Genomic DNA, 14,990 nt, shown 5'->3' with positions numbered 1-14,990 from the left:
CCAGCTTCAAAGTTGGAGCTGGGACGGAGAGCAGAGAATTGTTCTGGATTCTGCATAGAGGCACAGTATGATGCCAGTGACAAGGCAATGAAGGATGTCAAGAGAAACAAACATTGTGTGACCCCTGATTACATGGAAACACAAACAGCAGGTACCAAAAAAAAAAAAAAAAAACACCCAGTCATGCTTTTACATAGCTGCTGAGTTTTGATGTAAAGTCAGGGACACACAGATTTCCAGTTAGATCTGTGTGCTCCAAAGCCTATGCCAGGAAGCAGATTTGACTAGGGAGAGATCTGTGAGCCAGTAGTTCATTGTCAACTGTAATACGCATAAAACATGCACAGTTCACACAAAAAGAGCACCCACAGCCGATCACCTACCCATCATTGCTTTCTCTCTACAATTATCTCTTAACCACTCCTCATTCTAGCCAAGCTACGACGAGATCCAGACAAGTTGCTTGTTCTAGCACAGCCTGCACAATGCTAAACACCATCCCTGGGTTTTTTTGTCACCCTCTGGAGGAATTTTTACGGTTTGTAGTCCTTTCCCACATTTGTGGGACAACCTAGGCTTACCCAAACCCCTCAAAATTAAGAACAGGATAATGGGAAATCCCTGTATCATTATGCCTACGGTATATTGTTCCTCTTCTCCCTAGATACAAAGTTCTGCTGTATAGTCAGTGCTAGTTTTCCAGCAGATGCAACCAGCCAATCGTGCTGTACTGCTCACCTGTATGACTCAGTGTGTGAACTGCTGAGAAAGTAGAAAGCCTGGTACACTGGTGCCATCAAACTCAACAAAGAGTTTGAGTTCACGCCCATCTCTCAGCATGAGATTAACTGTTTGCCAAAACTATATTCCAACACTCTTTCATTTTAGGATCTTTTCATTTTCTTGTTGCCTTTTCCAGTAAGCTTCTTGGATATTTTGCCTCCTCTCGGTCTTCTGCAGCTACTTCTCTTGTCTTTCGTCTCCTTGCCCATACCTTGACATTTGAAACATTCCATGAGCTACTCCCCACCTCTAATAAAAGATGGACATTATCTGAGAAATAGGCAATGAATATCCAAAGCAAGGACCTCTACACACCAATGTACCCTGCTCCCACTCTCATATGGCAGCACTTCTGCAGAACTGAGAACTTACCAACTCTCTTGCTTCTTCCAGCTGCTTCTCCACATTTGAAACCATTTGCTTCTTCTCATCTGAAAGCAAAGTGCGGGGGGAGCACCAGTGAAAACAGTTCTGTTAATGTGAGCTTCTATATTCATTTCATCTTTCTCTGTCATTTAGAGAGCAACAGACTCTTGCAGCTTAACTCGTGTGAAAGGTGGGTGTCTCTTTCGGGTACGTTTGTGGTACTCAAGTTTTTGTTTGTGTGTGCCTGGAGAAAGGTGTGGTGTTTATTTTCTGCGACTCTGTACTATTATTAACCATGGATTTTGAGTTAATGATCATATCTTTGGAGTATTTTGTAAGGCGAGAGTCTGGCCCTACTACACAACTGTAGGGGTTTTTTAAGCCTTTAATCCACACACCCAAATTCTTGTGCTTTCCAGATGTTTTGGATTACAACTCCAATCAGTTCCAGAATACAAAGCCAATATGCAGGGAAGATGCAATTTGTAATCTAACAAGTAAGGAGAGTGATGTTGCACTCAGGTCTTGCTTGCAGGCTTCTCACAGGCATATGGTTGGCCAATGGGGGAATGGGATTTTGGACTAGATCAGCCTTTGGGCTGATCCAGCAGGCCTGGTGGAGGTTGGGAAAGTCTACTTTAACCCAACATTGTTTATTTTCATTCAGCAGCATTGTGGTACATTTTGAAGTACATGAGTTCATCATAGTAGTCCCAAGGAGAGTCCAAATATATTGACCCATTATTATATGCATACCAAAGAGCAGTAGTACATAGCATAATACCTAATTTGATACAACCAGCCAGACTGCAATCCTGGGCATAGCTTCCTGGGATAAACCTGGTTGAAGCAACAGAGCCTTTTTGCCTTATTTATTTTTTTCAAATTATTTTTATTAATTTTCCAAATTATTACAAATCAAATCAAACCAAATTAAATTAATTTAGTTTTTTTGCTTTATTTTTTAAAAATTAATTAATTTATTATTATTCTTTCACACACTGACCAACAGCATTCCTAATTCATGTTAGCAGTGCAAATGGTAATATCTCTCTGCAAGATTGTCTGAATTTCTAATTAAAATCTAATGTTTGCATTTCAGCTGGCTGAAGATCTTTTGTCAAAGCTCTGGTTAAGCCTTTGCAGTCAGAAGTCAGCACCACTAAGTTCACTGGAGCTTACTCCCAGGAGACCATGTATAGGATTCCAACCATGCTGAGCCTAATAAATTGCATTACTTCTCCCGTGCTAATGTGTCACAATCAAACCTAAAAGCTGCTCTGGCAGAGGATGCCATCACATATCCTGTGGGAAAAGTCCCAGAACTGCAGTCCCAATGCTCCCTTATCCACTACACCACTATTCTCATCTCATTACTCACATGTCCCTCTCACACCACACCTTGTCTTCAGCTATTTGGGCTTAATTCTTTGGTCTTTCACTGAAACATCTATCAAGTAGCATAGGCTGACCTAGATAGGATGGCTGCTGACTCAGTGGCTTGTGCTGGCACAAGAACGCTGGCCTCCACTTGGCACTAGCCACCCTATCCAGGTAGGCACTTGTTTGACTAGGCTCCTGGGCTGCAATTCTTTGCACACTTACTTGGGAGTAAGTCAGAAGGCCTTACTTCAAAACAGGTGTACATAGGGCCTTATACGGTTTTCTGTAATGGTACGTTCAACTAGCAACAACCGGACTGGCTACAGATCTGAGAAAGAACTTGATTTTAAGGACTGTACACTGACGAAACGCAGCAAAATGGATCAATAACTAGGACCAGGGCCGGATTTAGGTTTGACAAGGCCCTAAGCTACTGAAGGTAATGGCACCCTTTTTATGTCCAGCTGTCCTTTGTCAACAACAAATTGTCGCTGTTTTTTGTGTTGAATATATGCTATATTGTAATTTATGGACCTAATAGGTATCAAAAGCCATTTGCACATAACAAAATATATATTTTATCAAAATAATCGTTGAACTGAAATACAATTAAGAAGTATATTGATAGTGAATTTTTGGGGGAGGGCCAAGAGAGTGGGGCCCTAAGTTATAGCTTGTTTATCTTATACGTAAATCCGGCACTGATAGGACCCAACAGAAAGAGTGGGGCAGCTTGTCTGGACTCTGGAGTAGCCCACCCACCCAGCCTCCGAGAGATGGGAGCTATTCTGCTGATGTCCTGCTTGCGGGCTTCCCGTAGACAGACACGGAGGAAACAGGCTGCTGGACTAAAAGGGGCCACCGGCCTGATCCCACGGGGCTCTTCTTTTGGCCTCACACCCGAGAGCAGTCAGGGTCGCCAGCGGAGGAGAGACCAAGAGGTGCCGCAGCCGGGAGGCGAACCTTCCTCAGCCGCCACCGCTCACCTCCGAGCAACTTGGGCACCTTCCCGATGCGGTTCGTGATCTCCGCGGTGAGAACCGAGAAGTCCTGCTCGTAGCCCTCAAAGTCGGAGGACATCGTGGCAGCGGAGAAGTCTGGGCTGGAGGGGGAAAAGCCCAAGCGAAACGGCCCTTTGAGGAACAGAGGCGAGTTGACGGGACCCTCTTCTTCCTCGTCGTCGTCTTCCTTCTCCACCACCGCCGGCAGCCGAGGAAACCAAACTCGCCTCAGCCGCTGCTCCTGTCAGCGCTAGACTTCCGGGTTGCGCTCCATCAACAACATTCCCCCGCGGAGCCGCCGGACACGAGGCAAGGTTCCGCCTGACCGCCTTCGCCTGTTTCCAACCTCTCCTGGCAAAGGCAAGCTGCTCGGCTTCTAAAATCAGAAGCCTCAAATCAGGCGGCGGGCTGAATCGGACTCGCAAGTTAGTCCGAGCCTGGGCAGAGAGCTCAACTTGCTCGCTCTCCGCCAGAGAACTGTGGCCTCCTCGGATCCCGTTGATCCCGACGGCACGGAAAACGTGTGCTGCTTGTGGGACGTATTTCCGAGCGCACCTGCCAGGTTGGTGAGGGCGCGGCGGAGTGAGGGCGGAAGCGGAGGGTTACGCGTCCGGGTCCTACCAAGGTGCCCCGGGGAAGTGGCCGCGCGGAGGGAGCGAGCAAGCGGAGGCGGCGCGCGGGGCATGGCTGGCGGGCGCCGTCTCGGGAGGACGCGGCGGAGCCTCTGGCTGGAGTGACCCTCGCCCTGCGCGGGTAAGGCGCCTTGTTCTGCCCCGGGCGGGAAGGGCGGCCGCGGAGCCACCCGACACTCCTCGTTCTCATCTGCCGAGGAATCCCCTTTCAACCCCTGGCGAGAGCAGGAGGGCGGGACGGAGGAGCGGCTGCGTCGCGACCTGCCTTCGCCCCGCTCTCCTGGCTCCCTTTCGACCCCTTCCTCCTCTCCTGCTCTGGCCATGAGGTTTCCGCCTCTTTCTTTCTGGGTCTTCGATTGCTGCCAGACAGACAGGCAGGCACCCAACAGGTGGCGCTTTTCCTCCGCAAGAGGATGCGGTGCCGTTTCACCTGTGGAACTGCTGCCTGTTGCGCAGCCGCTAAGAGACCGAAATGCCTAGAGGCCCTAGTTAGCGGGTGCAAGACCTGCTCCCTCTTTTCTCTGGCCGCGTATTTCAGGGATGCGTTTAATTATTAGCCGGTTATTTGGGTTTTATTAGAGAGTTCTCATGGAGAGACCAACGCCATGGCAACAAGTCCTGGGGGGGGAAAAGCCTCTGGCGGCTTAAAGAAACCATTCAGTGGCCTTCTTAAGTAGAATTTCCTTTTTTAATTATTTGCAGAAAGTTTTATGTTTGTGCTCCTCCCATCAAATTGTTTGATCTGAAGGCAGCCCTGTTTAGGGAAGTTTTCAATGTTTGATGTTTTATTGTGTTTTTAATATTCGGTTGGGAGCCGCCCAGAGTCGCTGGGGAGGCCCGGCCAGATGGGTGAGGTCTAAGTAATAAATTCTCCTTCTCCTTCCCCTTCTCTCCAGCATTTTACAGGCTTCTTTCCTTCGCTGTGCAGTTCAGTGCTAGTAAGCTAGAATGGGGGCAGCTTTGTCACATTTCCTTTTATTTTGTGTTCCAGGCCCTTGGCCTGAAACTAAGTAGCTTCTCCTTTAGTGTTTTCGTACTGCCAAGTGTGAATTGACTCTTGGAAGCCAAAAATTCTGCAGGCTTCTAAGGATGGATTCGATACTTGTACGAAATGACCAAGGCAAAGTAGATAGTCCTGAGGCCAAGCGGAATGTGGGAGCAGACATAGTAGCAGCAAGTTATGGTGACGTTTCCCACAACAAGGTCCACAATAAGTATTTCCCAAATTTCTCATAGCTGTTAATATGTTGTTATGGGAAAACTGTAAGAACTACCTGCTCTGGGCAAACCTCACCCTCTCTGTTCTGGAAGCTCCACCTAAAGTTGAGTAACTCCCTGAAGTAGATTATGTGATTCAGATGTAACTGATGTAGAGTTGTGATAGTTTCTTGGTCTCTTCTGTTAACTGACTGGAAGTCAGCAATATCCTGTAACAAAATACAACAATATATTTGCCAGTAGGCAATTGGGGCTTAAAAGAAGTTTAACTTTCACAATTTGTGTGCAGAGGCCACAAATAAATAAATCACTCTGTTAAGCAGTTTGGTTATTTATTATATAACTTGTGCAAAAGAAATAGTGTGTGTTCTATACATTGATTATATTTAATGACAGGCTGAATGTTGCCTCTGCTGTTTCGCTCTCATCTGTTATAATGCAAAATCACTTTAAATGTACAGGTGCCTGATGGACACCTTATTCTTTCATTGTACATTACCAAGAGGGAAACATAACTAGCTGAATGGACTGGAAGCAGTGGCTAAAATCCAAATAGCTGCTTAAGCACCTTCAAGGGGTATGTGCTACCAAGTCTCCTTTTCTTTGAAAAGCTGAACTCACGATCACATCACAAACTACCAGAGTCTCAAAATCCCTTTGAAGAAAGATAGCCCCATCGGACACATGATTCTAGTCTCGCGTTTCTTGGAATCCTTGCCAAGAAGTACTGAGGATACAGCAAGATGAGTTCCTTATGCTTTCAAGAACAGGCTGAGATGAGTAACTCAAAAACAGGAAGATTGTTCTGTCTGCTTAGTGAAATAATTGTGCCTCATTTCCTTAAATAAATAGCTGTTTTTGTGTATACCAGATGGGTCAGAATAGACAGGAGGGCTATTGTCTGGTTTGGTTTGCCGCCCCCCCCCCCCACCAAAAGAAGTATCATAGTTTGTGACTGTTCTTATTCCATAGATGAATCAGATTTCATGTTAAATGGTGCTTTTTAACAATCTGAGAGCTGGGCAATAAGCAGAAGAGGGAATGAAGGGCACAAGGACGAAGTCTGAAGGACACATGGCTCATTTTCAAGCCAGTAAACTGTGGGTTATTGGTCTGATATTGTTATGTCTGAACTGGGCCTGTGTGAGAAGCAGCGCTACATTTGTCAAGCTGTTTTTGTTTCTAATCCAAATAATTAATCTTTGAAAGTATTGTTATTACTATTGTTTACTTTTTCTCCCTCTGTTTAGGTGTTCTTCCCTCATGCGGAAGAACTTCTGCACCTGATGAGTCTACCAGATACTGCAAATGGCTTAACTCCAGCTATTTTGCACTTGCTATTTGGACATGTAACCATTGCTATAGAGATGAAAACTTATGACAAGTGGAAACATATACCTGAAAGGAACCACCTGAAATAGGAATTCACGTTGTTGCAAAATGGGAATGCTTTGTTCAGTTATCAGGTTTGAAAATCTCCATGAACTGAAGCGACTGTGCCACTGGGGCCCCATCATAGCTCTCAGTGTAATAGCAATATGTTCTGCCATGGCTATGATCGATGCTGTTCTGTGGTACTGGCCTTTGGATACAACAGGAGGAAGTATCAATTTCATCATGCTCATCAATTGGACTGTTATGATTCTCTACAATTACTTCAATGCCATGTTTATTGGGCCTGGATACGTTCCCTTTGGATGGAAACCAGTAAGCAAATGAGATATCTTTTTTAACCCATCACTTTTTTGTGATCACAGCCTCCTTCCCAAACCTACCAGATCCTAGCCTAGAACAGGATCTCTGGACCTAGTTTTATGATCTGTAGAATCGGGTCAAGATGGGAGCTGAATTTTCGCAGAGCACAATAGGAAACTCACCGATAACTCAGTCACCATCTTGAGCAATGTTTGTTGAGTATGAAATCAGCACCACATATGTGAAGTCAAATTCAGTGATCACCTGGTGGCCTCTGGTGAGTAAAAATTGCCTCCAGGTGACAAGGTGTACTGACTGTGCATTAGCTGCCAGTCAGATTACTCTCTTCTAAGGGGAACGTTCAAAATCTTCTTTCCTTGGAAAAAGATGGTTTAGAAACAGGTTCTGTTTCTGGTGGCTTCCTTGTAAGTAAGTCCTGTTGACCAATGCGGGACATACAGCCTAATTTAATGTGTATTTACTTACTAGGACTGCAAAGGAAGGGAAATGTTGGGAAAAACAACAACAGGACAAAGGCCTAGGACAGAGACGGGAACCTTTGGTTCTCCAGATCCTACAGGACTGCAGTACCCATCATTCACCCACGATTGGTCATGCTGCCCAGGACTGGTGGGAGATGGAGTCAAGCAACATCTGTAGGGCCACAGGTTTCCCACTGCTGGCCTAGGAATTTCGGTTTTATCTTCTGTAAATTTCTGGAAATGTTAATACTTGTGGTGATTGGTGCTTAATTATGCAAATGAATATAATATACTGAATTCTCCTTCGAAGTTGGTAGTGCAGGGGGATTTTATGGGTGAAGGTTGAGATTGCCATCTCATGACTGCTCAACCCAATTAGAGAGGAAGCTACACCCAGACAGAATAGCAAATGAAAGTATAGACTCTATGTTAGAGACTTGCTCCTTATTTGCCTTCTTTTTTCTGTTTTTGAGGAAAACTCTCAGGACTGCATGTATCTACAGTACTGTAAAATATGCCAGTCTTACAAGGCTCCCCGCTCTCATCACTGCCGAAAGTGTAACAGGTACAACTGCTTATGTTTATATATTGTTCAAGTGCTTGGTTAATAATCGTATAATACCCAGATCTGCTAAAAATGGGGTTGGAAGTGGCCACTAATTAAGCTTTAGTGATTGGGAGTAGGAAGGACTGGCTGGTGGTGTGTTTGTTGAACAGGACTATTAAACTTGGCTTGCTTCTTAGGTGTGTGATGAAGATGGACCATCACTGTCCCTGGATCAATAACTGCTGTGGGTTTCAGAATCATGCCTCCTTCACTCTCTTTCTTCTGCTAGCCCCTCTTGGATGTATCCATGCTGCTTTCATTTTTGTCATGACCATGTACACTCAGCTTTATAACAGGGTAAGAAAAAGCTCTTGACATCTACAGAATTGAGTTGATTAACATCTGGAAATATAGGTGCTCCATCCCTCTTTAACCCTACCGTGTTTTACATCTGCAGATATAACAGGTGTCATTTGTCGTGTGATCAAATGCATGCCATCCTGGCACCAATACTGCTGCTGTCTCTTCGTAAACATGTGACTTTTGCTTTGTCCCATGTCTAGACTGTGTCCTCTTTATTATTTTTTTCTGACCACAAGTTGGCTTTTCTGCTTATCTGCAAATAATCTCACAGTCACAGCTTAATACTGAGAACGTTTTGAAGCAATTAAGATATTAAGCTTGAGTAGAAAAGGAGAGCAAACCAAAGCAATATTAATAAGAGAGAGACTTTGTAATGTAATCAATGCATTCAAAAGTTATTTCTGAGTTCGGGAGATCAGAGTCCCCCAGTGGTACTTAGCACAAAATAGTGTGTGTGCCATCTGTTCAAGCTTGGGTTATCTTTTTTCAAATGGGGACCGCACCAAATATGTTCTTCAGGCAAGACATAATTTCTGACATGCTCAACTTGCTTAGGCGTGTAGTAAAATTTCTCAGTGAGTTTTGAGGCACTGCCAAAATACTGTCATGCAGAGGAAAGATTCCTGCTGTTTGCTTCTTCAGTCAGCAATTTGCCTGAATTGCCGTTCTTGGTTTCCTTTCATAGGTATCCTTTGGCTGGAGTTCTGTCAAGATTGATATGAGTGCTGCCAGAAGAGACCCCCGCCCAATCATTCCATTTGGGTTGTCTGCATTTGCTGCATCTTTATTTGCTTTGGGGCTGGCACTGGGAACAACTATAGCTGTTGGTATGTTGTTTGTTATCCAGGTGAGTCTGATGGTTTTTCTTACAAAATGGCTAAAATATGTGAGATTTTGGTAGGACACCAACCCATGATGTGGGAGGGGAATTCTTTAAGCCTTGTTATATTGCAAATCATTGTGTCTTCTGGGTCATCTTTTGGTGCTGAGATGAGCTCCTTTGAAGGTGCACCATCATTGCCAATCAGCTGATCAAGACGGACAGCACTCATTCAGCAAGCTCGCTGTCAGCACTCATCAGCTGATTGGCTCTGATAGGCTTCATCAATCGCACTTGGGAATTCCAGAGGGGCAGCTAAGTAGTGCAGCCCATCCCAGTCGCATCCTTACAATCCCCACAAGTGTTGGGCAGGTCAGAGTGGTTTGGGGGAAACAGTCACATCCCTGATTCAGACCCTTCCTGGGCCTAGTTAGACCCATATGATAGAGCTTCCCAACCATGGCTATAGAGGTGAACAATTCAGAGAGTAGTCTTAACTGGTTGAGCAGAAGTTGCTTTTTATTTATGACTATTCTGATGATGAAACATTTCATCCTTAAGATCAAGCAGGGGGTGGAAGACTCAACTTGTGGTTCCACCATGATTTACTTGGTAGGCCCCACATCTGGAATAATCTCACCCGAGTTGGTTGTTTGTCTGTTTCCCTCATTGATGGCTTTCAGGTGTCACCTGACAATATTTTTATTTGGTTTTTGTAATCTGATAATAGAATGTTTACTCCTCAGAAGCAATGTAGGTATGGCAAATCACTATCGCCCAAATACCTGCATATATGGCAATGTTACATTATACATACTGTTATATTCCTTGTGTTATTTTGATGTACATCGCTCTGAGCTTTTTTGAAGAAAGAGCGATCTAGAGATATCCCACATAAATGAAGGAATATAATTCACAAAAACGTTTCTCTGTAGGGTCCTGTATGCAGACCCTGTTAAGTGATTTTGGTTCGATACACTTCTGTGGATAAATCTCTCTCTCCTTTGCTTTTTCAGTTGAAAGTCATTTTAAGAAACAAAACTTCAATAGAATCATGGATTGAAGAAAAGGTAGGGTTTCGTTCTGATGCATTTTAAAAATATATTTTGCATTAGAGCTGCTCGGTCAGCTGAGAAACACCCCCCCCCCTTTACATTGAATGGAGGGAAGCCTTTGCAGATGCTTCCCTCCATAAAGATCCTTAAAGACAAGGCTACTTCTTCCATTGAATTGATGAGTGTTTCCCACACTTAAGCAATACTGTATATGTGTTGTGTACCCAGACAATAAAGTGAGCAGCAGCTCCAGAAACTGGAAATAGTCTTTTAATACTCACTGTGACTGTATCACTAGAGGTCAGTATAATATAAAGAATTTAATGCTTACTTGTATTAGATAATATTTGTTCAAGATGTACAAATGTGAAACATTTGTAGTTTACAAAAGCAACTCAAGTTAGTAAAACCAGAAGTTAGTGTGATACTGAAATGGAAGCAGTTTTGAAATGGAAATTTTCTTATTATTACGTCTTTTAAAAATGCACATTTTTGAGACTTCACATAAAATTCCACAGCCATCTCTCTGGACAAAAGTTGATACATTTAATCTCTACATCATTATATAAAGAACCTCAACCTATAATAATAATCTATTTTTGGTCTTAAAAATACAAAGTCTTAAAAAGCTTATTTGCCTAGATACTTATATATCATAGCTCCTTACCTCTGGTTCTTAAACCCGCCAGCCTCTTACCTTAGGACCCTGCAAATTGTAGTGATGCTTCTGACCCCTCATAGGTTCATTTTGCCCAAGTACAGGAGTAGCAAACCACATGTTACTGGTCTATAATTTACATCATCCCTGACCATTGGCATGATATTTGAGGCTGTAAGAGTTCACAATATGTGGAAGGCTATCAATGTCCTGGCATGTACTTTTGAGTTATGGGTTTCTCTCTCCCACCCCCCACCCCCCTCCACCTGACAAGTACACTGGGTATTCACTCCTTTTAATTCTATTTCTGGTCACTGTCCATTTCTTTGGGAGTTGCGCATGATTTCTTCTGAGGCAAATGAGCCACTGGTCACTCTCCCCTGCTTCTTATATATTAAAATACATATAATCCCTAGGCTGTGCCTACAACTCGCTTTAGGGTTTTATTGTCGCATTGTACTTGCAGGCCAAAGACCGCATCCAATATTACCAAACAAGAGAGACCTTTATTTTTCCGTATGACCTGGGAAGCAAGTGGAACAACTTCAAGCAAGTGTTCACATGGTCTGGAAACCCAGAGGGTGATGGCTTGGAGTGGCTCACAAAGGAAGGCTGCCATCAGTACAGTTTGACTGTAAGCTACTATTCTTCACCTCCTTCCCCCACTATGAAATTAACTTAACTATATTGAAAGCTGAGAAAATTTACTCCTGTCTATCTGTCTATTTCCCCAAAGACACTCAAAGCAGGTAACAGTAATAACAACAGAAAAATAAAAAATGTAATCCCTAAAGAAAACCCCACATGCCTCAGTATACATTCAGAGCAGGAAGTTAACAATCTCCAACCCATTTAATGATTCCAGCAAAAATACCACAGAACTAGGCCAGTCTTAATTCTCCTATACATATTCTTTTGCAGATAGAGCAACTGAAACAAAAAGCAGACAAGCGAGTGAGAAGTGTAAGTATGTCTGCACTGCTGGTGTTTTAGCATATTGCGCTGAAATCTGCCTGGGCTGGATTAATATATTAATATAATTTATTTTTTAAAATGTAAGATAATGGGATTTTGAAGTTAGTTTTCAGTGATATTTTGGGGAAGCATTTTTGCTAGGCATGTGATAGTCTCCTTACAGAATAAAGCATAAGTGCATAGTGTATAGAAGTGTATAGTGTATAGCAGGGGTAACTAACTCATGGACTTTCCAGGCCCCCCCCCAAAGTTTTTTGTGCCCTCCAAGCCTCCCACAATTAATCTTGTTTTTAGTTGACTACTCCTGTGGGTCCCTGGTAGGAACAACACCAGTTGGAAACAGAAGTCTGAGCTCATGTCTCATTTTCAGCATGGATAAGGCACTTTGTAGTCAGCAAGTAGCATCAAGAAATGCATTTTTAACAGAATCTGACAAAACCTTCAGGTGCGGTACCAAGCAATAGAAGACTACAGTGGTGCCTGTTGCCCTCTTACCAAAGGCTTGAGGACATTCATCACAACTCCATGCACTGAAGAACCAAGAATTTCGCTTCGCAAAGGGGATCAGATTTTAGCCACCAGAGGCTTGAAGTTAGTACCCACTTTGTTATTCAAAGTTCCATTGAAAGATAATCCTGGGGTGAACAGTCTTACCAATTAATTTATTCATTCTCTTTCAGACACTGGATGTATGGAGACAAAATTGACTCAGCAACTGATGGTAATTTTGCATTTGTGTGCTTTACACTTTTTAAACTACAGTGTTTCATTTCAATCTTACAATTGAATCCAAAACTGATTTCCCAAACTCATTACTTTTCAATGCTTCCAAACACAAAAAGTGTGAAACAGAACCAGGCCCTGGTCAGAGAAATAGGTGTGGGGGTCTGATACAATTTAAAATTAAACATTTGTCTAAACATGAGGCTTTCATGTTCTCGAGTTCTAAGGGCAAGGCCTTCCGAAGATAACCTAAGAGTAGCTTGCAAACAGCATGTAAAACCTGCAGAAAAGGAGAATCAGATCGACACAGCATCTACTAGTGACCCAAACAAGAGCAATGTGCTCACCATCCATCTGCTGACACTTACCATATCTAGGCTAGATTTCAGCAGAATATTAACTGCTTTTCCATAAACTGACAAGTGTGTTATTTTGGTTAGAGATTGCTGGACCTCTGTGATTTAGAGAACAGCCAACATCACCTGGAGAGTACCCCATTTGGCTCCCCCTGTTCTGCAATGATTTGGGGAGGTAGGGAAGTAAAGATGCCTGGCAAATGCTATGTTTTATGGCTAATTTCTGCTGTTTTCTCTCACTGCTAGATAGCAACAGAATCAGAGGCTGGTTTCCAAGGAGGTGCGTAGAGAAATGCCTGTATGATTCTGAAACAGATCAGCCATCGGACAAGGAGAAGAAAACAAGATAACCCTTTCCCTGCCTTGCTTTTGGAAACTGAAAGGTTCCTTTTGGACCACTGTCCTTTTACTTGAAATGTTCTGTACATTGTTCAGTTCATAAATCTATAGCAAAGTGTTTTCGTATGTGTGAGTGCTCACAAGGATGGCTCCCCTAGTGCCATAATCTTAAGTACTTTTTGCCATTTATAAAATGGAGAAAGCCATTCCATTAATGCCTTTTGATATTAAAACTTTGCAGGACAGAACATTTGACCTGTTTTCCTTTGTATTTAATTTTAGTACTGCTCACTTAAAAGTATCTTGTTTTATATTACATTCCATTGGCCTTTCACCCCCACCTTGGAAACTGGGAAAAACCACTTGGTTTAGTGAACGCCAATGCTGGTAAAAGATTTGATATCTAGGATTATTTTAAATTTTGAAATCATGTGCATTTCCCCCCCAGAATCACACACACATGTATTATGTATGTATTATTATTCTATGGTGCATAGTGGCAGGTGAGCTTACTGCTAAATTGCTGGAGAATTTTTGCAGTAAATTTTTGTAGTAAAGAGGAAAAAGTTGTATATTTGTCGTGAGCCTAAAGACACAATACCACATTGCATGTGTAGTACCTTCATTAAGTTATTCCTGTTTGCACTGATGGCTGAATGACATGAAAATTGACTTTAATAGGTTGTATGTTGATGAGAATTAACAATGGGTCATTTGTTCATCTATGTTAAAGCAGGTAGTCTTAACTCAGGACCTCCTTTTCTTCTCTTTCCTATGCCAAATCCTCTGGTTGTCTGAACTTCTTTCTCATAGGCCACGGGTGTTAATTTTTTTCACGAAATTTGTTAGCTGCCCCTCAGCATAGGACAGGTTACAGTTAAAATACGGTAATCAAAGCAATAAAATGCATGGAGAAACAGCAACGCCAATAAAAGCCAACTGAACAATGACAGCCATTTTTATAAGATGTTGTAATGTTTGGACAACTAAACTATTCTCTGGTGTCAAAGACAAAGTTTACACTAGTGGTGCTTCTCGGGGGGGGGGCATTCTAAGCACAGGGTGCAATAACTGAAAAGGCTCTCGGTGCCCCTTCTAACATCAAATGGTGGGAGAAACAGGAGGACCTCCAGTAAAGGTTGTAAAGTCCCAGAAGATTCACATGGGTGTATCTACACACATATAAAAAACATTCTGAAAATCCTTTAAAAAAAAAAGTTTTTAAAAATACATTGAATTTTCCATAAGGCTCACCATTGCCATCTAGTGTCACATTGTGTATTGCACTTAAAACACTTAAAACTTTTTCTTTGCGGCCATGGTAGAAGGTGGTCCTGCAAACAGCCAAATTCTGAGAGCCACTAAGGACTTCGAAGACAACACCCAGCACTTTTCTGTAATATTCACATTCTAAAGTTGCTTTTGTAAATACAAATTAGCACGTGCAAACTTGCAGTTACAGGTTTTTGTCCATCTGAAGTACCTGACATTTCTCTTTCAAACCACCCCAGATATATCATCCAAACCAGCTCCTTTGTTTCATTTCCCAACAGTTCCTGCTTCAAATTGGTTCAACCCCCTCCCCTCAATAATT

At 42.8% G+C, this 14,990-nt stretch overlaps 2 protein-coding genes across 5 annotated transcripts in view; one reads left to right on the top strand and one right to left on the bottom strand.

The window, feature by feature from the left end:
• Positions 1 to 3,812, bottom strand: part of VTI1A (vesicle transport through interaction with t-SNAREs 1A) — a 239,628-nt gene extending 235,816 nt beyond the window's left edge. For 2 of the 4 annotated variants that reach the window (XR_014548538.1, XM_083615033.1), the window contains exons 1-2: positions 3,519 to 3,776; positions 1,156 to 1,214 (exon numbers count right to left, since the gene is read on the bottom strand). Coding sequence is in view for 1 of the 4 variants with exons in the window: in XM_083615033.1 (XP_083471159.1) it covers positions 1,156 to 1,214; positions 3,519 to 3,612 (153 nt within the window). In the remaining 3 variants the exon portion in view is untranslated. Of the gene's footprint in view, positions 1 to 1,155; positions 1,215 to 3,518 lie in introns of all 4 variants that reach the window. The other 2 variants (XR_014548536.1, XR_014548537.1) reach the window with 2 other exon arrangements.
• Positions 3,813 to 4,123: 311 nt separating this feature from the next.
• Positions 4,124 to 14,343, top strand: ZDHHC6 (zDHHC palmitoyltransferase 6). The gene is made up of 11 exons (XM_083615032.1): positions 4,124 to 4,298; positions 6,634 to 7,090; positions 8,034 to 8,125; positions 8,305 to 8,464; positions 9,156 to 9,317; positions 10,307 to 10,360; positions 11,470 to 11,637; positions 11,925 to 11,966; positions 12,424 to 12,569; positions 12,659 to 12,699; positions 13,304 to 14,343. Exons 2-11 carry the CDS (start codon positions 6,824 to 6,826, stop codon positions 13,405 to 13,407), a joined length of 1,236 nt encoding a protein of 411 aa, XP_083471158.1. The 5' UTR covers positions 4,124 to 4,298; positions 6,634 to 6,823; the 3' UTR covers positions 13,408 to 14,343.
• The last annotated feature ends 647 nt before the right edge of the window (positions 14,344 to 14,990 follow it).

This window comes from Podarcis filfolensis, assembly GCF_964270895.1.
Source record: "Podarcis filfolensis genome assembly, chromosome: 5".
Lineage (NCBI taxonomy): Eukaryota > Metazoa > Chordata > Lepidosauria > Squamata > Lacertidae > Podarcis > Podarcis filfolensis.
The sequence above is the reverse complement of the archived record's forward strand: the minus strand, read 5'-3'. Positions and strand labels throughout refer to the sequence as shown.